Source organism: Bactrocera neohumeralis, chromosome 5, assembly GCF_024586455.1.
Source record: "Bactrocera neohumeralis isolate Rockhampton chromosome 5, APGP_CSIRO_Bneo_wtdbg2-racon-allhic-juicebox.fasta_v2, whole genome shotgun sequence".
Classification (NCBI taxonomy): Eukaryota; Metazoa; Arthropoda; class Insecta; order Diptera; family Tephritidae; genus Bactrocera; species Bactrocera neohumeralis.
Genome location: NC_065922.1, coordinates 36437324 through 36462349, shown reverse-complemented (window position 1 = coordinate 36462349; position 25026 = coordinate 36437324). Strand labels below are relative to the sequence as shown.

Below are 25026 nucleotides of genomic sequence, written 5' to 3'. Positions count from 1 at the left end.
GGCTGAAGGTCGTTGAGGTTGCCAAACTTGGCGGAAAAGCAACACATGTACATTTACACACATGCATATATGTATGTATATAAATTTACATTAACAATATATATATTGTATATATATATTCATATATTTGTTTGTTTGTATGCAAGCGGCTTTTTGCTTCCCCCAGCTATTTAATACTTGGTTTATTTCGCTTTTAACATTTGCTACCAACTGCAACTACCGGCGTCAGTGAATGAAACAACAAAAATAACGACAACATTGTTGAATGCAATTCGAATATACTTATACTAGGTGCGTTTCAAAGTAAACAGGACAGCAGAACAAATGGTTTTTTCAGCAAAATCAATTTATTTTATTCAAAATAGTCTCCTTCTGCTTCAATACAGCTTTTTGCACGGTCCAAAAGCATGTCGATCGAACGAGTGTTTTAGCTCGTTGGCCGGTATGGCCGCCAGTAAGCCGGTGCAAGCTTTTTGAACGGCCTCTACGTCTGCATAACGCTTTCCTTTCATGGGCAAATGCATTTTTCGAAAAGGAAGAAGTCGCACGGTGCCATATCAGTTGAATACGGGGAGTGGTTAATGGTTAGAATGTGAATTTTGGTCAAATAATCGGTCGAATGTTGGATTCTGAGCAATTTTTCGTCGTCAGTCAATTTGTGCGGAACAAACCGTGCACACACCATTCGTATCAAATGTTCGGTCAAAACGCGAAAATCGATGTTTTGGAGTTGTTCAATTCCAGTTCCATAAATTTCAATAATGATTTCGGCTGATTTTTGATGAATTCACGCACAGTTTCGATGGAATTTCCGGTGATCACGGATTTTGATTGGCCCACATGTTGATCGTCATTTATGTCCTCACGACCACTTTGAAAACGTTGAAACCACTCGTGCACTCTGCTACGAGATAGGCAATGATCGCCATAAACTTGTTTCATCAATTGAAACGTTTCGGTAAAAGTTTTACCAATTTTAAAACAAAATTTAATGTTGGCTCTTTGTTCGAAGCTCACTTTCGCACCGATAACACAAACATACTGACACTTAAAACGCAATAACTTCACTTCCAATCAATGAAATGTCATGAAATTCACACTGGACAATCGATAAAGATAGCAGATTCTAACGCACCAGTCGACATATAGATGGCGCTAGATTCAAAAAGTCCTGTTTACTTTGGAACGCACCTTGTACTTATATATGCATATATATACTCGTATATGTACATTCATGTGTGTGTGTATGTATTCACTTGTATATATGCACATATATTTGTAAATGCATATATGAATCACTGACTGACTAGCTATGTTAGTTTTCGCTGACTTGTTAATATCATTGCATGACACACACACATGTAAACACCCACACATATTTGCATGTTGCTTTGTTTTGTTTTTCCTTTCTTTTCTATTTTGCTCGAAATTCACATTTGCCTGCCTTTCTTTGCATCTTATACCTAAGATAATTTGTTTTGCTACGCGATTCGCTTAAACACCTACATATATACATATATAAATAGTTATATAGTATACATATAAAAATTTACATACATATATACATATATACGTGCATAGTATATTCACACATTTGCGCGCTATCTTTTGTGTCATTTCCACATACTTGTGCATATATATTTGTTTGTTTACGTTCAACAGCTGATCGAGGTGACATTTGTTTTACACTTCTTTGTTAAATACAGCGCAAACACGCGTGCACAAGTGGAATATTATAAGATTTCAGTTCACAACGGAAAAGTCAGCGGATTCAGCTTAAAAAAAAAACAACAACAATAATGAAAATATAACAAAGGAGCAGATAATTGCTTTCTTTGATCGCAGCCGTACTTTAGATACACACGCAATTATATTATATTAATTATACTATATGTCACGTGTTCACTTAGTTGCTGTTCTACAGCTTGCTTTATATTCGAAAAGCTTTACTTAAGGTACGTACACTTTTACTTTAAAGTAAACCGGTTTAAGAGACATTCGAAATTAGAGAAATGAGAGTATTCAGCAAATAAGACGGAGACAGGGTTAAGGTGTGGATTGTTAATAAACTTGTTTAATACAAAACCACAATATACTACTAAGCGAAATAGTTTTTTTAAGATATCCACCGTTATATGCGAAAAAGCTAAACTAGCCGTTCCCATGACAGTCGAGTCTACGTAACCGAAACGAATCGAAACGAAACTGTCAACTCGGCAGAATTCTGCCGCTACAGAAGCAACAAAACTAAACCGGGTAGCGTAGAGATTCTCAAATTTAGATCCGAGTTTTTATATATGAAGAGCATTACTTATTATTTACTTCCGACATCATTGTTGTTGCTTCAGTAGTCTATTGTGTTGATAGCTTAACTGATAACATTCAAAACTGCTAACAATGGTTCGTGGTTGTTCACTAAAAGTAAACAGTAACACGAACATTGTTCTATCTTAAGGGGTTAGGTGGGTTTGCAAATTTCAAAAAAATCGATTTTTTTTTTTTTCTTTGTCTTATTTCTCTGAAATTCATAAATTTTCAATATTCCTCTGGTATATTGTCTTTAAACGCGTTTTTCGAAAGGATTTCTGATGAAGAGCATTACAACTTATTTTTTTTTTGTCTGAGAAAAAAATTAAAATTTTAACTTTTTTTATTTCCTTCGTTCAAAATCGAGATTTAAATATATTTTCTCGGAATAAGTTTGGTTTTTTAATTTTAGAAGAACCAGTAATAAGTTATGCTGCCCACGGCAAGAGCACTTTTTTTGTGAGACACCCAGAAGTCTCAACGGCTGAATTTGCAACATTTTTATATCAAAACTTCAAGAGAAATTTTTCAAATATGTACCTTTGATATGCCATATTATCATTTTCAAATATATCATTGTTTATATTAAAAAAAATCGTCAAAATTTTTTTTTTATCTCTGAAACCCACCTAACGTCTTAAAACGAACTCTCATTCAAGCCTGCTATATCAATTTTGTGTTATAGTATATGATTTTTTGAAATTGTGTTGGATGCATATTATGTATACAAAGTGTGTTCAAAAAACAACGCCAATTTTTGTTGTTGGTAAGAAATACCTATTCATTTGTCTACATTAATGTTGCCGCCTTCAAAATAGTCCTCATTTGATATTACGCACTTATGCTAGAGCTTCTTCCAATTATTGAAACACTGCTCTAACTTGATTTTTGGTTTAGCCTTTAGCTCTTTCAGCGATTTTCATCTATCTTTTATTCGAATAAGCCGAAATGTCCTAGAACTTACGTCTTAGCTTAGCGACTACTTTTTTGAAGGTCCTTCAGAGGCATTATATCAACACAATAAAAAATTTTGAAAATATAACACTCGAATTCCGCCAAATTAAAAATTTTGAAATTCTTGATATTTTCCGAACAAAACTCATATTTGTATGTATTTTTTGAAATAGTGTTGGCTACATGAAAACAAATATTAAACTTTGTTAACTCAGAACTTGGTGGACCTGCTAATATGGTGGTATATGTATAAAATATGAATATAACCAGATTTATTTACAATTATTATAGTAGGATAAAATTTTGCACTGATAGTTCTTTAAAGTATGCCACCTTATGACCAAAAACTTCAAATCCAAGAAAAATTGTTTAAGATCCTAGGGACCCCAGTACCTATAGTTGACTTTTGATCGAAAATATCGATCAATGTGTGAGACATATAAATGAAATTCAGAGATAATCATTCTCTGACAATGGTATTGGTTGAATCAGGGCAATACTTCCCTTAACTCCCATATACTTAATATTAGCGATTTTCGAACTTGCAGGTGCCTTTGTATTGCGTATATCGGCCAATATGTGAGTTATCCCAATGAAAATAAGAGAGCGTGTTTCACTCATTTGTGCATAAAAGAGATAAATTTGAGCGAAAACTTGACCTAGCTTCTATATAACTAATATCAGGATTTTCGAAGATCCAGCTGACTTTATGATTGGGGTCTTAGTATGTGGCATGTTAAAGTATGTGTTCATATCTCTGGCAAGGTTTGCTGTAATAAGTATATATGAAAGTGCAACATAGATTATGGCAACAAAGTATCACATGACTTAAACCACTACTAAACACTTCAGAATAGAAGTGCCCTATTCAAGAATCAATTAATTACACAATGAAATTAAAAATGTTACAATATAACAATTTCCTTCATGTAGTCACAATGACTTACGAAATACACTTAGTAAAAGTATTATCTATTCGATAGTCGTTTCAATGTATGTATTTTGAAATTCACGATCGCATGCGTGAAAAAGGCATGTTCACACACACATACACACACACTAGTATCCATATCAGTTCCGTCAATAATATCACTTAAGTGCATTTATCTCGCGGTGTTAAAATGCAACCAATAAATTGATAAAATTGCGAAAATTACAGAAAATGCAATAAAAAGCAATTTATGTTGTCAATGTGCAGTCATTTGCCTATTGAACATATATGAAAATATATTACAGAAGAGTAGCACTAAAAGTGTATCTTCACTTTCGAAAAGTTGCTTGCATTGCCATTTAGCGAAAGTACTTTTCAGTATTCACTTGCAGATATCTCCGCCGCTTATCGTCAGCGTTTATCCAAAATGCAAAATGTCAGAATAACACTATAACAGAAAGTGTAAAATAAATAAGAAAAAATGTTTGCTTGTTACAAAGCCCCACAGCACATTACCTAGATTTTTAAAGCGCTTGCAGAAAGTAACTTTTTTACTTTTGAGTTCCTAAATTTTCTCGCATAGAATTGGGCGCCACATGCACTGCTGTGGATGTGAAAGTAACTTTTTGCAAACGCTTTAAAAACCTGGAAAAATCTCTAAAATAGCAAATTATAAAATATTAAACAATAATAGTTTAATTTTTGCTGCAGAAAATGTATACTTGCTAGAGCCATATCAGCAAACTGATTTTCAATTGGATACTTATAGATAAGGTAGTAACAGTATGCTTGCTTACTTTTGATATTTAGGACTGACAAATTAAAATCTACTTTCTGACTTGCTTTTCGGGCTGCAATTTCTTAAAGCAGAATTATTTGGAAAAGTACTTTTCAATGCTATGTCTGCAAGCACCTTAATTGCCGCAACAAAAGGGAGATTGTTTTACATGGAAAAATCTGTATAAGCGATGGCAAAAAAAAAAACAAAAAACAAAAATAATGATGGATGACAAATATGCAAAGCAAGCAAAGCCAAACAACAAATCCTAATTGGGACCGAATAAAGTCTCTAAATTAGCAGCAAAATCATTGTCAATAAACCAATAATTAGTACGGAAATGTGATAATGAGATACTTAATTGCTAATTTTCTATGAACACTTCATTAAAGTTTATGCGTCAAAAGATTCCCTATGTATTGATAAATGAACTTTTTCAACACTTTAAAACGTTTTAGGTGGCACTTCTAGACTGAAAAATGAAAAAACACAGTTTTTTTCATATTTTGATAATATATACCTTTAAAAATAATAATAAATACCTTCAAAAGTAACATACACGTACGAAAATTTTAAATCTATATCTGAAATAGTTTTTGAGTTAGAGCCTTCTAAAGTGTAGCTGCTCAGTTGAGTCAGCTCTATAACTTTATTTTCAAACGCGTTTTTCTAAAAACAAAATTTTACGAATTTCCGATCACTGCCAAATTTTTTTACTGTTATAGTTAGTTCACCATACAATGCTCTACCAGTTTTTTGGTCTGATCAAAAATCGAATTTCGGCAGCTCGAAAAGGAGCAACATACATTTTGGGTCAAATTCCACTTTTGCAGTTTTGGTAAATACCGCTATTTTGTCAATTTTTGATATTCCTTTCATCCGTATGTCATTCTACGGATAATATCTTCCAGAGAGAGAGTTTTTATTCTCCAGGTAGAAAGTTGGAATTACTACAGCAGGGAAGTACTTTTTTAACACCGTCCGAGATCGCGCGAAATTCGAGAAACCTTATTTCACTTAATGCGCTTAAAATTATTAATTCCTACTCAATATTAAATCGAATCTCATTCTAATTAATTAAAATGCGAGCAATCGCTTGATTACGCAATTAACGCAAGCATTACATGACGACAATGATAATGCGAAACGGGGCGAATTGATTAATTGCAACAGGTGCAGAGATGCGCAACTTTATTATCAGCTACTACACGCTGCTCACTATGTGCGTTATACATATTTAAATACTTAGGCTAGGCGCACAGTAAAGCGCAGACGAAGTATAAGGCGAAAGATAATGAAATCAAAAATTCATATGCGGACTTTGCTGGCATAAATTCATTGCATATTATATGAACATATTTACATACATATGTATATTAGTATACGCCCAGCTTAGGCTTTGACATTTGTATATTTTAAGGTTCACCATCAATCATATCACAAAATTGACTGTTATATATGGTTTGAGTCCCGAGTTTTGTCTAAGAAACATGCGGTTCACTCATGCTTATACTCGGTTGCCTCCAATTAGTCTCGGCACTGCCCACAACAACACTTTAGTATGCCAAACAAATGTATATATAAACATACATATATATGGAATATTTAATGCATTTTCTAGCTGCTTATCTTTCTATCTGCCTGGCTAAGCTGTGAGCTGTCAATTGGCCGTCTAAAAGTGCCACTGAAATCGAGCAGCTACTGCACTGCGCGGTGCTGTGCTCTGGCGGTTACAGTTCTTGCGGTTTGTTGTTGTGTTGTATTTAATTAAAATATTAAATAGTATTCAATTTCATAGGAAAGTGGCGTCCCACAGTGCGAAAATGCACAGCGTGTCTAGTTACGAACACGCACACACACACACATGCATATGTATGAGTAAGTTTATTATTTTATTCGCCATTTGCGCCTAAATGTAATTTAATAGCGCAATTGTAGCAATTACTTTACATGTTTTACATGCAAAAAATAATAAGAATAATGAAAAATTAAATAAAAGTGGAAATAATCGCAAACTATCAATGTCTTTGCTATTTGCTTACTATACTCGCTCCTTTTCTATGGCATGGAGCTGCACGCGCCTGATTGATTATATACTTACATACATACACACGCTGTGTATGAATGCAAGCACCTTATTTGAGTGTTCCAAATTATCTGGGCACTTTCATGTTAAATTATATTTCATTGACAATGCAAATGATCGCCTGTCAGATTGGCCGTGCGTCCGTCTGTCATGCACACAACCATGCAGGCGCGTGAAGCGTTCGTAAGCCTTCGTTTCCGTTTAAGTAAATTGCGACTGAATTGAGTGGCTCTCATGAAATAATTTGTGATTAAGTGCGTTTATAAACCGTTAGTGGAAAATACTCGTACATGTGCGACTGACTTTTTGGAAGAGTGTTTTGCAAAACAACACAAAATGCGAAAGAGTCTTGGAATTAATGACGTTGAAGACATTGCAATTAGTGGACTATTTTTTCATAATTAATAAGGACAATTTGAAATGTGCGTCAATTTGCTATGAAATATTTGCGTTTCTCTATTAATGGCAGGGTGTTGATGTATAGAATTTCATAGCGCAATGGAAAAAAATTAATATATTATATTTTTTATACATTAGGGTGGGTACAAAAAATATATAATTTTTGTTTGCTTAGAACAATGATAAATAGGTTCTTAGACACCGTTGCCAAAATCTCTCCAAATAGGAGCTCTTTATAGTAATAGGGAGGTCCTCCGGATGCGAGTTTTCTAGTTTTTCTTATTATTAGTTGAAAAATTTATATCTCGTTTACAACTACTTGAAAAATAAACCATTTCATAGATTTTGTAGGAAATTTAATGGTCTACAAAAGAGGTCTCTCACGATTTTTTCATAAATCTAACCATTTAAAAGTTATTAATGGTTGAAAATTATTTTAACGGCATTTTTTTCGTATAAAAAAACGAAAAAAATTATTATAATTGGAAAACTCATAAATTTGTAGGAAATTTACTGCTCCACAAAAATGATTGCTTATAATTTTTCGAATAAGTTAAGCGTTTACGAGATATTTGGCGTCCAACATCAATAAAAAATCATAATACGTAATAATAAAAAAAAAATAAAAATAAATATAATAAACAAAATTATAAAAAATAAAATATTTTTGTAGAGCATTATAAGAACCTCATTTTTCTGAGTACCAAGCGAAAAATATTCGTAATTTTTGACCCACCCTAATATACAAACATAAATAAATAATTATTTATATATGTAATGTTATAGCTGTAATTATCAAAAATTCCATTCTTGTGATATAAATCGTTTGCGAGATATTTAGCGTGCAACATCATTATAAAAATAATAATATGTTGTAATAAAAAAAAATAATAATAATATGTAATAATAAAAAAAAAATAAAAAAGAGACTATTTTTATAGAGCAGTAAGAGTTAGTTATTAATAGGTTCTATTTTTCTGAGTACCAACCGAAAATAAAAATTGTCGCTATTTTTGACCCACCCTAATATAAATATATAATTAGTTATTTATATAATATGTTGTAGTTGTAATTATCAAAAATTCCATTCTTGTTATATAAAGTATGCTTTCAATGGGCTTTTATCGCGTGAATTGTGTTACTTAACTAGAAACTACTTCAATAATAGCGGCGATATCAATTTCAAGTATCCAATTGTCTCGTGAATAATTTCCATGACACCATTCGCACAAAAAAAAAACACTTGAGGACGCTCGTTTATGGCAATAATAATAAAATTTGTGGTACAAATTAATGCTGTGTCGTAGGTTTGCCATAATTTGGAGACTATTTTGGCGAATGAAGTCGAAATAAATAAAGAAAAAATAGCTCATTATTTTTTAATTAGCGTCAATAACGACTTATTTAAAAAAATTTAAGAATATTAAACCCTTCCACTTCAACAATTAATTTGCTAATTTGAAAGTACATATTTACTTGTAAATTTGAAAAAAAAATCGATTTTTTGTTTGACATGCATACATAAGTATGTGTATAATGAATGTTCATATATTTGATAATATTTTCCGGAAATTAGAAGTTGAAACGGCATATAGTTTTGAAGGTATGAGCGTAATTGTAAAAATGTGTAACTTAATGTAATCGGCACACCGAAACCTTTAAGCAACTTTTTCTCAAAACGCTGTTTTCAGAGTCAATGAGAAAATTTTTTGGAAACGGCTGGCTCAATCGACTTAAATATTTAACCCGATCTTCTTTGTAATGATCAAAGCAATAATATTTTTGATAATAATTTCGGTTTAAATTTGCAAATTTTCAAAAATTAGACTTTTTTGAAAAGCCAACATTTCGTCAAGCATCAAAAATATGACTAATTATTCAATTATTACCTGAATTCATCTATGACAATATTACTATTTTTGGGTTTTGAAATAGCTTGAAGTAAAAAAACTGTCTCATCCCCAGACACTTTTTTCGGAGGCCCTCTGAGGATTTTTTCGAACCAATCACCGATTATTAAAGTAAATACCCCGAAATTCGGGGTATATTGATTTTATTTATTTTTGTATTTCTTTTAAAGTAAAATCTACCACACCTATGAGGCTTACATTGGAGAAATATTCCATGGATTTCCATATTACAATGACTAACTAATTTACTATTTCTACTTTCAACGCAGCGTTTCTAAGCCAGTTTTTGAGATGGCGAAATGAAATTTCGCACACGTACTTTTCCCACCAAGCAATTCCTCATTTGACGGAACCATTATAGCATAGTATTTGTAGCTGCCATACAAACTGACCGATCAAAATCAAATTCTTGTAAGAAAAACATTTTTATCTGATCGATTATGGTCCAAGGAAACGTCTCAAGTTCCAAACATCTTGTTAAGAACGAACCACTATAGCATATAACTGCCATGCAAACTGACCGTTCAAAATTAAGTAAAAATCGTTTATGCTATAGGAAATGCACTTGTAAAGTGTATCAAAGCCTTGAACCGAAGATGAGGATTTTTCTTTTTTTTGTTTCAATTCAAATTTGAGGTGAAGCATTTGCTTATAATACAATGTCATTTGAAGGATAAGAAATTTACCGAACATTATCTGTTAAACTTGTATCAGGCGAAATTGCTTAGTACCTGTCTAGTTTTGCATAAATTAAAACAGCTCTAAGCTAAGTCATTGTGAATATAGTATAGTTCTACGAAATTACGAAAAATAATTAATAAATTATAATATTTCAGTTCGTCTATTGTGGTAAAGCTTTGAAGCTCGTGAGTTATATATTTATGTACATATATACTCGTATCACTTTGTAACAAGCGAGGAAAAATTATCTAAGCAAAAAATAAACAAATCCGAGTATCAAATTAATTCATACATAAATGTGGGCAAATGATTAAAATCAAACAGAACTAATTTACATTTATAATTGTATGGATAGTGTGGTTATACGGTACTCACAATAAATATTCCGATATTAAATCATATCAATGTGAAACAAGTATTACACTACTGATGTTATGGCTATACTTATGTATGTATAAATGTATTAATGGAATATTGTATTTATTAGCACTGAAAAAAAGAAAAGATGATGACAAGAAAAATGTGACGAAAAATCACTCATACGCCCTGCCCACACAAAATATTCTTCACTTATCCATAGTCGCTGTCTGTTTTGCGGTCTCTTTGAAACGCTAATAAAAAAACGTTTAACAGACAAAATGACAAAATTTTTCCGATGAAACAGAGTACTTTGAATATTTTAATAATATGTAACTCTTTGAAGAGCAGTGTTGACAGATTATACAGGAGGGGGAGCAGTCCAATTTCTTGAATATTTAACAAAAATATTTTCTCTGACGATAAAATTGCAAAGTGGTAAAAGTAAAAATAAAGTAAAATCCAAAAACCATTAAACAAAAGCATACAGATAAATATGGTTATTTAGCAACGAAATGCTGGCATTCATATATTTCAGTAAATAAATTACTCATACGCAGTGTGCCTTATGTGAAAACAAATTTTCGGACTGGTGGACTTTAATTTTTTGTGCAACTTTTTTTTTATGTTTGTAGGAAGTTTGATCGCCATGTGTCAATTTGTGTGTGTTTATTGACAATCCGAAAGCTTTGTCTGGCGATTTTTGAGCAAAATTTCATTGAGAAAAAATTTAACAACAAAATTGCCTTAAATTTTGTGTTTCTGATGGCATCATGGCTACGAAATAATTGAAAATGTTGCAGAAGTACTTTAGGGGGTTAGAAAAACAAGTACTTGAGTGCAGTGAAACGAAACATTCAGTGGAACTCATGAAGTCGTCGAAAACTTGCCTCAAGCGTGTCACAGCCATCTCTGTTAATGAGAATTATAGCGAAAAGTTAAAGAAAAAGGGTTTGAAAATAGTAGTATTGACAGCAGAGAGATAGTAGAGGATATCAACAACTTTTATGGAAGCGCTCAACAAAGTTTTGGTTAATGTTTTTGGTATGAAGTGTATCAATGCAAGACTCATACAAAAATATGGCAATCTTTTAGAGGTAGGAAAAGTGATGCTTGACAACATAGCTGAGGAGCTTACATTTATCAAATGCATTATTATTGATGTTGAAACTTGCATTTATGAATATGACGTCGAAACGGTACAATAATTTAGCGAAAAGCGCTTCAAAAAATGAGTCGAAATCGAAAAAACTAACATTCACAGAAAGCACTGAAGGCCATCCTAGTCGAAGCTTATAACAAATGTATGGAAATTAGATTAATTGTTGGCATGTTTGTATTGACTGAGCAGCATATCTTGAAGGCACTAATAAAGATTTGTATGGAAATACGTGCAAATTTTGTTTCTTTTTTTGTTGTCAGTCCGGGTCAAATTTATAGTTCTGGTTTAGCAATATTAACTTTATTCAAAAATATATTTAGCTTGTCAAAATATTGATTTAGGTTGCTAAAGTTAAATCAATATTCAGTTTCAGTGAACGCAGAAGGGCATAACACGCGGCCGAAAAGAAACTTAAAATAGAACAAAAGATTAAAAGCGAACATAAGAAGGCAATAAAAAGAGCATTCAAACCGACGCCAAATTTTTCGAAGCTAATCTCAAAACCTCTTTAGTATTGCTCGTTTTATAAGCAGTTCAAAAACTTGCTTGACAAATAATCGGAATAATCTTGTTGAAGATAACGGATCACGCATACGGCACGTTAATTGCGTGTAGCAAATGATATGTGCACAAATTCGAGGGCCGCTGATTAAATTCACTTTTTTTTAAGCCTAGACATTTTAGTATCAGCATAATCATCGTCGGGTAGTAATATTAATAGACAAAGGTCGTTGTGACGTCAATAAAAAAGATGATTTTAATATAGACTTCAAATTAATGATGCTAAAAGTGCACAGATGTATGAAAAAATGGGTATATAAGTATGTATATACATATGTATATGTATATAGTACATGTGTCTAACTGGGAGATAACTCATAAATATTAATGAATAATTATTAAGTACTTTCCTAGAAAAAAATTTTTTTTTTTTTTGTAATAAGCGGCAAATTAATTTTATAAAAATAAAATAAATTTATGTGCATAAAATCAAACAGACTAATGTCTCAACAACTATAAAGAAACCTAAAATAAAAATGTAATTCACCAACTATGAATTATTAACTAAGTATATGTAGCTCTATGGGTGTGTCTAGTACATACTTACATATGTATATTGTCACCTAAAATGCAAAATAACGTAACATCACTTTTCATAAGTTTACAGGCGACGGAAAACCTTAATATAAAAACCACTTATATTGAAATAAAATTTGAATTTTGGTTATAAAATGATTATATTTTGGTTATCCTACACTCATATTGATACAAAATCTGAGTTTAGGTTATAAAATGGTTATATATTGGTTATTATATCTGACAGCGATTTTCGATTTTTTTTTATGATATGTTGTTTTGCATTTTAGTTGACGATATGTATGTACATATATACTCTAGTATTGTGCATAGACACAAGTGAGAACTGCAACGACGCTTCCCATAAACTACTATCACGCTTCGTATAAAATAAACAAAATTAAAATTAGCTGTTTTGCTAGTTTGTGGTTACATTGTGAATGATATAACGGGTGCATAAGCTGCGCGCATTGAAAGCGTGCGCATTGACGAATGTTCTGTCATGCACACACATAAACATACTCATATACACATGCCAGCGCATTCCCACTCATTTGTATGCATATTTATGGAGATGATTTGGCATATTAGCACATAACGGTTTTCATGGACAATCATACGGCAGGGCACTTAGAAATTTTTACAAACACGCTGATTTGCAGTGCATTCAAAGGCGCAGCGCTTGTTTGACTTTTGTCTAACGCATCACATCTGCTGCCATAATTGTGTGACTAAATATTGTATGCACTCTTGAAATGTGCAAAAAATTGCTATAAGCGATAAATGCAAGCGCTTATATAGCGCATACACAGACATAAATATTTGCGCTAAGCTTAGGGTGATATGCTCAGCAAAGTCTCTGCTAATGATTATAGGCACTCGCTGTAAAATTGGCAGAGGGGTGACTTTTTGTTACGTGGAATATTAAAAGAATGTTTTTGCAACTAATTTTTATAATAAAGTGGGAGCAAGCGGATTATTAAGGTAGACAGGTGACCCACAAGAAAAATACAGTAGGGTGTACTATAGCAAAGGTACTGTTAACCAAGAAGCTAGCGGTGAAATTTAAACTAGTTAGAAGCGAATCTGATCAAAATGCTTGAGACTCGTTGTTCATATACACGCAGTGGATAGCTATAACGCCGTGCCGTTTATTTTTCAAACCGGTTTTTGTGTTTAGAAATTTGAAAATTATTTTTAATTGAGATTTTCAAAATTACAAAGTGAAAAATATTTAATTAAATTAATAATTTAATATTTTTTAATGGATTATTTATTATTTTTCACCGGCAATTTCGAAAACTCTAATTGTCATTGACTCGAGTCAGGTCGACGTAACCGTAACAGACCCCGATTTTTATCGACCAAAGGACTATCAAGTGGACAGCATTTTTTCAAAACAAGGTGAAGCAAATTTAATTGACAGCAACAGCAGTGAACAACAGTAGCTAGCTAAGCAGCAATAGAGGCAATAAATAGTAACTGTAACTACGAAAGAGACCAGCTACCAGCATGCACTTTTGGAATTTCGCTTTCAACAGGCGAGAAGAGTAGAATCGATAAGATTAAAAAATGATGGTGAATGACATTAAAAAAATTCTTCTTCTTTCCGATCTGAACAATATTTTCTTAGATTGTAACCGTGAATTGGGCATTAATCTATGCTAAATATTGTGAAGCTAAGTTGTCATATAAAAAAATTATGCCTACAAAGGCTTTATTATGATCAGTCAGTTTGTATGGCAGCTATATGCTATAGTGGCCCGATCTGAACAATATTTTCCGTGACTGTAGCCTTGCTTTAGACAATATTCTATGCTAAATTTCGTGAAGATATCTTGGCAAATTAAAAAGTTTTTTATACAAAGAGTTAATTTTGATTGGTCAGTTTGTATGCCAGCTATATGCTATAGTGGTCCGATCGGAACACTAGATTCCGAGATTGTAGCCTTGCCTCAGACAATACACTATGCTAAATTTCACGAAGATATCTTGTAAAATAAAAAAGTTTTCTGTTCAAGGACTTGATTTTGATCGGTCAGTTTGTACAGCAGCTATATGCTATAGTGATCCGATTTGAACAATGTGTTTCGAGATTGTAGCGTTGCCTTGGAAAATACTCTATGCCACATTTCGTGAAGATATCTTGTAAAATAAAAAAGCTTCTCACACAATAACTTGCTCTGGATATACCGGACGTTGCTTTCTAGGTGTTAAAAACTTCGAGGCAAACTCAATATACCCCGTTTAGTGTTTAATGAGGTCGAAAATAAAGCAAATAAAATAATAACAAAGAATACAATGGAAACTAGTTGTGAAAATGCGATTTGGATTTAGTAAAATATTTCACGTTTTGACGTCACAAAAGCGATGTGACTGAATAATTAACACACAAATGACAAAAAATAAAAAAATGTGATTTTTTTGTATGCTTGGCTGTGCCAACCACACTTTTTGAAGTACTCTAGCAGATGTTTTCCGATAGCTGAAGTATCCTACAATTTTAAGTGAACTCTAAACGGTTGAAGTGTTTTGAGAGAAAGGTCAGGTTTTACAGAGCAAGAAAGTGTGAGAAATACGCACAGTGTATGTGCGCTATTGCCTGCGAAGAAACGACTGCTAAAGCAACTTTTTCATTGATGTTTACCGTAAACTGAGTGGAAATACTAGTATTAGTGACAGTTGCGATCTAAAATTTACATTTTAAGGTAGTTTTTAATACGGAATAGAGTATCAGTTTTCCTAAATGCTTGAGTTCGTTTTAAACTACGTAAAACTGGTAGTGATAAACCAGTCGCATTCCAATGAACTTATGTCGTCGCTTAAAATGCAAAATAGCATAACATCACTTTGCATAAGTGTACAGTTGAAGCAAAAAACGAACTAAAACAGATACTGCTCATATTCAAGCCAAATGTGAATTTTGGCGCTAACTTGGTTATAACTGAAAATTTTGTGCGTGTATAGAATATGCTCTAGTGTATTGTAATCAATGAACAACACAATTTCGTATTGTTTGATGATACGCTGTTTTGCATTTTAAGCGATCATATGTATTTAAGTGCCTGATTAACCTTGAAAACAAATACAATTTGAATTTAATAATATCACTTCCCCCCAAACGAATTGTAGCATAGCAAAGTAAAGCAAAGGAACTCTGCTGCTTTTGGTCAGACATGTGAATTTTTTATAAACGCGCATGCTCTGTGCATACAAAACTAATTAAAACTTCATCGCTAGACGTGTTAAATTCTTTAATAAGTAACACAAATAAACCGCGTTCACACATGAAAGCAAATATTGAACATTGTACGTAGCTAATCTGAGCGGTTACTGAATTAAAACTGAACTGTGTAAAGGCGCTAAAATATCTACTACATTTAACTTGACTAGGAATTACGGCCATAAAAGCTGACGTGAACGAGTTTTAGTTTAATTTGTTAATTAGTATGAAGCTGATAACGTTTTTTTTCACAGTTAAGCGGACACTTGGCGAAGCGTGCTCAAGATTTCTGTCTTCCGCTAAGTGTCTACATATGTTCGCATAAATATATTTATATTTATATACACTTAACATAATATACATCTGATATTTATCTAAAGATAGTGCGACGCAAGTTAATGCAAAGCAAAAGTACTTTAAGGGGGCTTTATCGGTAACCGCAAGTTGCAGGCATCATAAAAATGTGTAAATTATATTATAAACATATCCGAATAATCATATGAAATAATACAAAAAAAAAAATAAATAGTTAAAAAAACCGTTAGGCGTCTTTATAGGCTGAAGCAAGAATACGAATAGTAAAGGAATGAGTAGATAATATGCAGAAAAATTGTCAATAATAAGGCAGAGCAAGCTGGATAAAACAAAAGCTTTTTTTCATTCGATAAATAAAAAAAGAAAAAAAAACGGTTAAATACCTTTCACAAATACAAAATATGCCATATAGCCCCCAATTTGTTCGAAGATTGTAATGTTGCCTTGTGCAATGATTCATTTCAAATTTCGAGAATTTACACTCGTGGCCACGCAAACCTTACCACTCAAAATTTTCAAGTATTGTGAATATTTGACTACATTTTATAGCTGTACTTTTTGTGGTATAGAATTTTTTTATTTAGAAATAAGTTAATGGCATGTTATTAATCAAAAATATTATAAATTAAAAACAAAACACATTCAGCTATAGATAAATCAATTGAAAGATAGTGAACTTTACAAAATGAGCTTGAATTGTAAGAGACTGGCATGCGATGAAAAAATGATATTTTTTATTTTTTTAATTTAATTTCATTTACACTTTATTTGAAATTAATTTTTATTTTATTTTTTATTGAAACACGAAGTTTAGTAGGTGCATCACTTTAAAAATAATAAAATCGGCCACTTTTGTATAAGAACAGAAAAACTAATTTGTGTTTTACTAATTAAACGTAATAAATTAAAAACTATAATTATAATTAGATAATATAATTTAGTTTACTTATGATTACTAAAAACATAAAAAAAAAACAAAATTGAAGAAAACCCCGAACGAACGAAAAAGTCCAAAAAAAAACATGTAAGAAAAAGGTTTGCGTGGCCACGAGTGTATATAGTATATAAATATTGGTAGTCGAAAAAGTCTTTGCGCATTTCTAATCAAACTTCATCTAATTTTTTGTATACATATTAATAAATAAATAAACAAATATGTACCATTTTGGTCGACCACTTTTTGCCATTTTTCCGCTAGAGACATTATTACAACAGTGTAAATCGAAATTTCGAGATTACCAAAACGGAAGCGAGCGAACCATTGTTGTGGTACACGAACCGAAACAGCATCCGTCTCCGTAAACTTCACAAATTTCATTGGTGGCTTGCCTGGCATTTTTCAAAATACTACAAAAATTTCAAAATATAGCGAATTTCTTCATTATTTTCACTCATTTTTGAACAACTTTTTTTCAACTTCGCCGAATTAAATTTTTTTTGGTTAAATGACACAAAATGATTGACTACCCTATATGCAGACAAATTGTAAAATTTTTCCATACTGTCCTTGGTTTCTTGGAGTAAAAAAGGCGTGTGCCAAATTTCAAATCGATTATAAGATAATTTGATATAATTCACATACACTACTCAACAAAGCTGAAGTAAAATTTTGCGACTGATGTGTTGAGATGCCTATGTTGTATTTGAGGTGTCTTGATCATGAATTTGAGTAAAACAAATTCCCATCACATAGTTATTTTTGTAATTTTTGTAAATGGTGGCGATTTGACCCTTACCCTCCTTGACTACAACATAAAAAAACCTACGTGTTTGGAAATTTTTACTATCATTTTCGGTTTTAGCAACCCAAAGCTACAAAGAAACAGCCCCCAAAATTACAGACGCAAAATGGCTGTAAACTAGTGCTGCCACTGAAGCATCCTATTATTACAATATTTCGAGAATTTTCAGCAACTTGAATGTTCGAATAAATGCTCTTGGAGTAAGTAACTTACTTCGAAATTTATTCTTATTTTCACTGCTGACAAATCAAATATAAACATTTATGGGCAAATATAAACGATAAGTTGACTTTAATGATTACTAACAAATACGCTACGTGCTTTATGTGGAATATTTGAAATTTCTCACTGAAGCATATTAAGCGAGCGTTGAACTTGCAAGCCGAAGTTCTCCCCTTCATTTGAGTAGAACACTCTCTACGCTACAAATAATTTCAAATCCCTTTTCAGTGAGTTATTAAGCATATCGTTTGAAACGTAACATGCTAAAAATTGTAATAAATAAAATAATCACGCGATATGTAAAATGAATCGTTCAATGTCTTGCCTTTGAACTCGCTTCTGAAACATCACAGATAAGAGTCTATTGAACATACTATACGAGTATTACATATTATCGTTTTCCCTACCTCTCCAACGCTTTTTCGAAACAAATTAATGAATGCAGCTAATAAACAATTTTTAGAGCATACGGCGATAAGAGCTCAGCTTTTAAAATTACAGAATGCTTTAGTGTTTCCGTTAGTCTTTCCTAAAACTCTATATAATCGAAATGGTATCACTAAACAAATGGTTAGTACCACAAAGTAAATCGAATTGAGGATATTAAATGACGGCTACCGAACTTATAAACTGAAGGCAAGAAAAATTACCAGAAATGCAAGGATTCTGTAAAGAATCTCTGAAAACTGCTGGTATTTTTTTTTCTATGGTTATCTTTTTTTTCAGGCAAACTATTTATTTTAGTCAGATAAGGCGAAAGATAAGTCTAACTTATATGGATGTCAAACTATCAGTAGTTAGATAGTGGCTTCAAATCTAATCTGAGGAATCTGAAACTATATCTAGTGTTTTTTTTAAATGACGATCATCTTTCAGCTTTTTTTTTCTTTTTTTATAATGCTATAATTTTTAGGTTTTTCTTACTTAGAAGACACTAAGCTAAGCATCAAAAAACGAATATGATTGATTATATAAAGTTATATTGGTAAACAGTTTCAAAATTCTTTGCGGACATAAATATCCAATCAGATTTTCAGCACATTCATAAGAAGTTTAAGAACTTTTTTCTTTTTCTTTTAAGTCTGGAAACAGAGATTCAGGCTTACATATGAATATATAATCACATTTCTAAAAAAAAACTTTTTCTAAAAGCTAACCTTTGCTTCTAAACAATTCGTAAGACAGCCTGTGTAGATAACAACATACAAAGTAAGAAAAATTCAGTTAATAAACTTTTGTTGGAAACATTACGTAAAGTAAATAATAACAAAAATTCTGCGTCAAGAAATCATTATATTTTTCTATCTACAGTCTACTTAGCATGCACTTATGTTAAAGATAGTGATCTGATCGAATACAGTGGTGTTACGCCATATATTTCTTACACGATTAAAATGCTATTAAAATGTAAGACAGCTATAGGAGTAAATATTTTGTATATATATAGAACTATGTACATGCACTGAAACACATACAATATGTATATATATAATTACTACTAGAAATAACTATTGAAGTCGCTGATATCGTTTTCACTAGACTAATCAATTATATTCCTATCAATCTATAAAAAAAATAAAATAAAATAAAACAAAAGCACTGAGGAAAGCTCGCATAAGCACTTTGTATTTATACAATTCAACCGCAAATACTTGGGGGATTTTCGCCTCGTGCATGGTTGTAGGATGTGTGTACCTAATATAATTGCACGGTGCAATGTAATTATTTTCTTCCAATGTTGAGTAACAACAAAAAATGCTAAGTAATCAAACCACGTTCGCATAGATTTTTAATAAAAAAAACTGTCGATTGAGAAAAATTACTGATAATTTATAGCCACAGACAATTATATAACAAAAATAATTATTATGAACCTGTTTCGAAGTGGTTCTACTACATTAGAAAGTTTCGTACTGCTTTATTTTAAGAAAAAACTCGTTTAAGAAAGTCAAGAACTGAAAAAATTTAATAGATTGCTATTCGATTACCCAATCAACTGACCCAGTAGGTGAATTGAATAAGCCATCTGAAGTGACGCTGGACTAGAAAAGCTTAATTATGGATTGTAAGAGGAAAAGACGAGTTCATAAAGGAAACACACAACCTGCCTGAACGAACTTCTACTTGTGTGGCTAACGGATGCTTATTTTCAAGAACCATTCAATTTGAGATACTTCATACAAAAACTAATGGAACGTAAGCGCTTTTGACTTTTTAAGGACTTTTATCTGCTATTGGATTATTCAGCAAAATCAAATCGAGGCACTGAAGGCACAAATATTCAAATCAAATTGAGTCACTGAAGTTTTGTTCACAGTTCAAAAAATATATAATGAAATCAACCAGACTTTTAGCGTTAATCTTTAAAGCACTTTTGTTACACTTCTGTCTGTCCATACTAATAATAACACTATTCACTATTTGGTATTTTCGCATTAGAACTTCACTTTGCTGTATTTTTCCACACACCCAAGCCACATTTAGGCGGGCTTTTTGTATAAAATAACACTTTTATTATTTTTTTTTGTGTTAACGATAGAAAAATTGCTTTATTGACTTACCTTTGGGATCTTTGGGTATAAAATCTAGTGTACGATCCTTGCAACGCAAATCTTGACCGGTACCATCGATCCAGACGTAGGTGGCTTGCACAATATTCTCCTTCAATGGTAGGTTGCGATAACGCTCCAAAATTGTCTTATCGAGTTGAGCATTTGGTGAATCTTCTAAAACGCGAGACGACATCCTGTAATTGAAGAAAAGATATACATATATATAAATAAATATTAATATAATTACATAATATAGGTATTGAAGTTGAAATAATGGAGCAAAAACAAACTAAAAGTTTCTACACAAAAATTTTACTCTTCTAACAATATCCTAGCAATACACTGAAACTTAAGTATTCAATAATATATCTCAGATTTGTTAAACTAATATAAAAACCGCTTCGAATTAATAATAATGGATTGCTAAAATATCAGGTGGAAATGAGCACTCTTCCATATTTAATACTTTAGTGAGAGATAGAGACCCCAACTCAATGAATAAATTCACTATACAAAGCTCTCTCCGGCAAGTCTTTAGGAAGTTTCCTACTGCTCGGTTCATTTATGTCAAATTCACAAAAAGTTAAATAAAGAAACAGGGTTTCTTGGTATCGCCACAAGCTTAAGAGATCTCAGTACTATATAAATAAGAACCGAAGTAATTAAATCATTCTAAAGAAACACAGAAGTTTGCAGCTTCTAGATAGCTTTCGTCAATCATCTCATGTTTGTGGGTTGTTCTTGCTGATTTCTTGTTATTGTGGTGACGTTTCGAGAACACATATTACGCACCGTTCGCGATATTTATACCCAATAGTGAAATGTCTTGATTAGCAGTATTTTTTTGCGGCTCATCATATAAAATAACTTCTCTAAGACGTTGTTGTTTTAATGGGTGAGGTGGGTTTGAAATTTTCAAAAATAACAATTTTTATTTTTTTGTCTTATTAAATAGTACAATATTTTTAAAATATTCTCCAAAATTCTAAGAGATAAACCCTTCAGAAGTTCCGCCCATCAGGCTACATCGGTGTAGCGCACCGCTGGTATAATGAGTTTTTCTCAAAACTACATTTTTGAAGTCGGTGGACACGATTTCTTGAAACGCTATGGATTTAGTTCGAATTGTGTACACATCTTAAAAATAACATTATCATGTTATTGAACGACGAATTTTTTTTCATTACATCGTATTTTTTAATCCAATAAATGGCGAAAATTTTGGAAAAAAATTAGATTTTTTGTTCAAAGTCTGAGAAAAAATTAAAATTTTATTTTTTTTATTTCCTTCGTTCAAAACCGAGATTTATATTGGTCAAATATATGATTGTTGACATAAAAAAAATCGTAAAAATACCTTAATATTGTACTTCTGAAACCCATCTAACCCCTTAAAGCTTATAAAATAGCGGCTGACCCCGAACAATCGTTGTCGAAATATCGATTTTATTCATTTCATAATAATCTCAAATCCCTTAAAATATTAAATCTATTAAATTTAGAATCATTTTTATGAACATCGACTAAATGAAAGCAACAATAAAAGTAGTCGGAAAAATCTCATTATATCCTGAAAAGCGTATATTTAACATATGTACATATAATATAAATAATCAGCGTGACAAGTTGATTCCTCTCAAGGGACAAACTCAGGCTACTTGTCGCCGTTTACACTGACCATTGTAAGCACAAGTAGCACTTATACATATAACATGGGCCTAGCTTCTTGTGCGAATTGCCGGTTCTGCGACATGGACCCTAAAACTCCAGAACACCTGCTAATTGACTTTATAGTAGTCTGTAGGCGTAGATAAAACGTCTTTGGATCCATGTTTACAAAAAGGACTCACATTGCTTCAATAGCATCTAGCAGTATTTCGAATTTATCAATATGCTGGGGTTAAGTGAGTCGTTGTGACTTGAGAGAGAGCACAATAGACCTTAGATCCTCATTTATTTAACTAATCTAATCTAATCTGAGTCGATTTAGCCATGTCCGTATCTAAGTATATACTAGTTCCCTCAGTTTACAGTTTTTAAGATATCGATTTGAAATTTTGCACACGTTTTTTTCGCCCCAAGAGGCTGCTCATTTGTCGGAGCCGCCTATATCGAACCGCTATAGCATATAGTTGTCATACAAATTGATTGGCCGAAACAAGGTCAACCTTTTTACTTATGAAGATATCTTAACGACATTTTTAATGGATTATTGTCTGAGGCAATGTCAAATTTGTTCAGATCAGGCCACAGTAGCATTAACTTAGCTTCCATACAAACTGATCAATCAAAACGAAATTATTGTATAGAAAAGACTTTATTTGTGAATGGTATTATAGCTTCGGTGCAACTGAACTTAACGTTTTTTCTTCTCTTTCCTTTCTCTTCGTTTCTGCGTTTTAATGTTATGTAACAACTGAAGTGTGCATACATATATGGAGTTAAATAGCCTAACAGCGAAACTCACTAATCTACCAAAGCACACCAAAACTCAATAATCCAGGCAATAAAATAATATCCCGCCCATTTTGTTGTTATATTTTTGGTTTTTCAATAATTTCAGCGAAACTCGTTGATCTAATTATTTTTTATCAAAAATATTTCTTTATCTATAAGTTTTAAGCCGCAACAGACTAACAGACAGGAAAGTTTTTATAACAATAATTTTCATATCAGAAATATACACAGGATTGATGAGATAAGCATGTCGAAAACGGAAAAATTTATTAAAAAAAAAATAAATTTTCTTGTAATTTGAGATTTTGACTAGATTTGAACTCAAATCACGAGCCAGACAAATAGAAGTAATATCGAATGTAAATGCGGTCCATATTTGATTATTTAATATGCACATATCAGGCAACCGAAAAACACTTTTCGTATCCGTTCTGGAAATTTCGATTTACACTGAAGGAATAATGTCTCTAGCGGAAAAATGGTAAAAAGTGGTCGACCAAAATGGTACATATTTGTTTAAGTAAGTTAAAATTTGATTAGAAATACGAAAGGACTTTTTAGACTACCAAAATTTTATTAATTTTATCTTACAAGTTTTATTTCGTATGTAAATAAAGCTGTCAGACAGACCGGAAAAACAGCTCACTTGTGAGTTGGACTACTATAATTTTACATGAAACAACAAGAGAAATTAGAACTGAACATTGATTACAAAAATATTTCAAAATTATCTGATTCGATTTTTTTTACATCATAAAGAACTATTTTATTATAAGAATCTATATTTTTAGTTCACTTTAATGAATTAAAAAAATATATTTACAAATTAATTTTTCTCGATGCATTTTTGTATATTGCCAAGGAATAATAGTTTCATACAGCTGTGCATTTAAAAACTTTAAGTTTTATTTTTTAATACTTCAATATTTTTCTCAGTTGCTATTCCAACACAAATTATGCCAGAACAAGATTTCTATAGCTAGTCTTTCGATTCTTATTAACACATAATAAAAAACTGCAATCATTTGTAAATCAAAATCCACATCAGTTTTCAAACACACCAACCTGCTGAGTTTTTGTATAAATTCACAAGTCTAAAAATTCGGAAAAAATATATTTTCTTTTGGAATGAACCGCGAGATCAGCGTACGACGATCAGCTACGATAACCGGAAAGCGACGATAAAATAAAGGCGCAGGATACACTTGTAGGATACTTTTGAAATATATGTATGTAGGCGGCGGACACGAGAATTAACCGTTTGCGTTCTTTGTTTCAGAACTCTTCTGTTTCGAGAAATGAGCGCAAACGTTGCTGGAATGCAACTAAACACAAAAACGCTGTTTCAAGTCAATTTATAATAACAACAAATAAGCTAAATTAATTTAACAGTATATGTGTACACAAGGCGACGCTGCGCAACACAAAAGCTGCGAGTGTATATACACACACACACACTCACACACACCTACACGATCTGTTATGTATTTGTGATTTTTGTTTTGTTTTTACATTTCACTTTGTTTTATTCACGTGCAAAGGCAAATTGAGCAAATGCAAAAAACAATATCAAAACACACTTCAAAACTAAACAACAACAGGAACAACATTTGTATACTATTTAGATTAGGCATGTATTAGGTAGTTTGTAGTTAGAATAGTGGTGGCAATAAAAACAACAATGGACATTCGTTTTTAAGCACTAAAACGTTTACAACAACAAGCGGTTTGATAATTGTTTTTGCATTTGGTTGTTGTTGGTTGTGTTTCGACTATAGAGCACGAGAATCGAGAGCGTCAGCAAACAAAAGCGGGGGAATGTTGTGAAAATTGCGAATTTTTATTTAGCCGCTCGTGAGTGTTTTGAGAGTCC

The 25026-nt window shown here is 32.0% G+C and overlaps 1 protein-coding gene across 2 annotated transcripts in view; it reads right to left on the bottom strand.

The window, feature by feature from the left end:
* LOC126760330 (glutamine synthetase 2 cytoplasmic) overlaps positions 1-24495 on the bottom strand; it is a 29110-nt gene extending 4615 nt beyond the window's left edge. Inside the window, exons 1-2 of one of the 2 annotated variants that reach the window (XM_050475895.1) lie at positions 24197-24495; positions 20706-20890 (exon numbers count right to left, since the gene is read on the bottom strand). In XM_050475895.1, coding sequence (XP_050331852.1) covers positions 20706-20890; positions 24197-24198 — 187 coding nt within the window. In that variant the 5' untranslated portion in view covers positions 24199-24495. The remainder of the gene's footprint in view (positions 1-20705; positions 20891-24196) is intronic. The other variant, XM_050475896.1, reaches the window with a different exon arrangement.
* Positions 24496-25026: the final 531 nt, after the last annotated feature.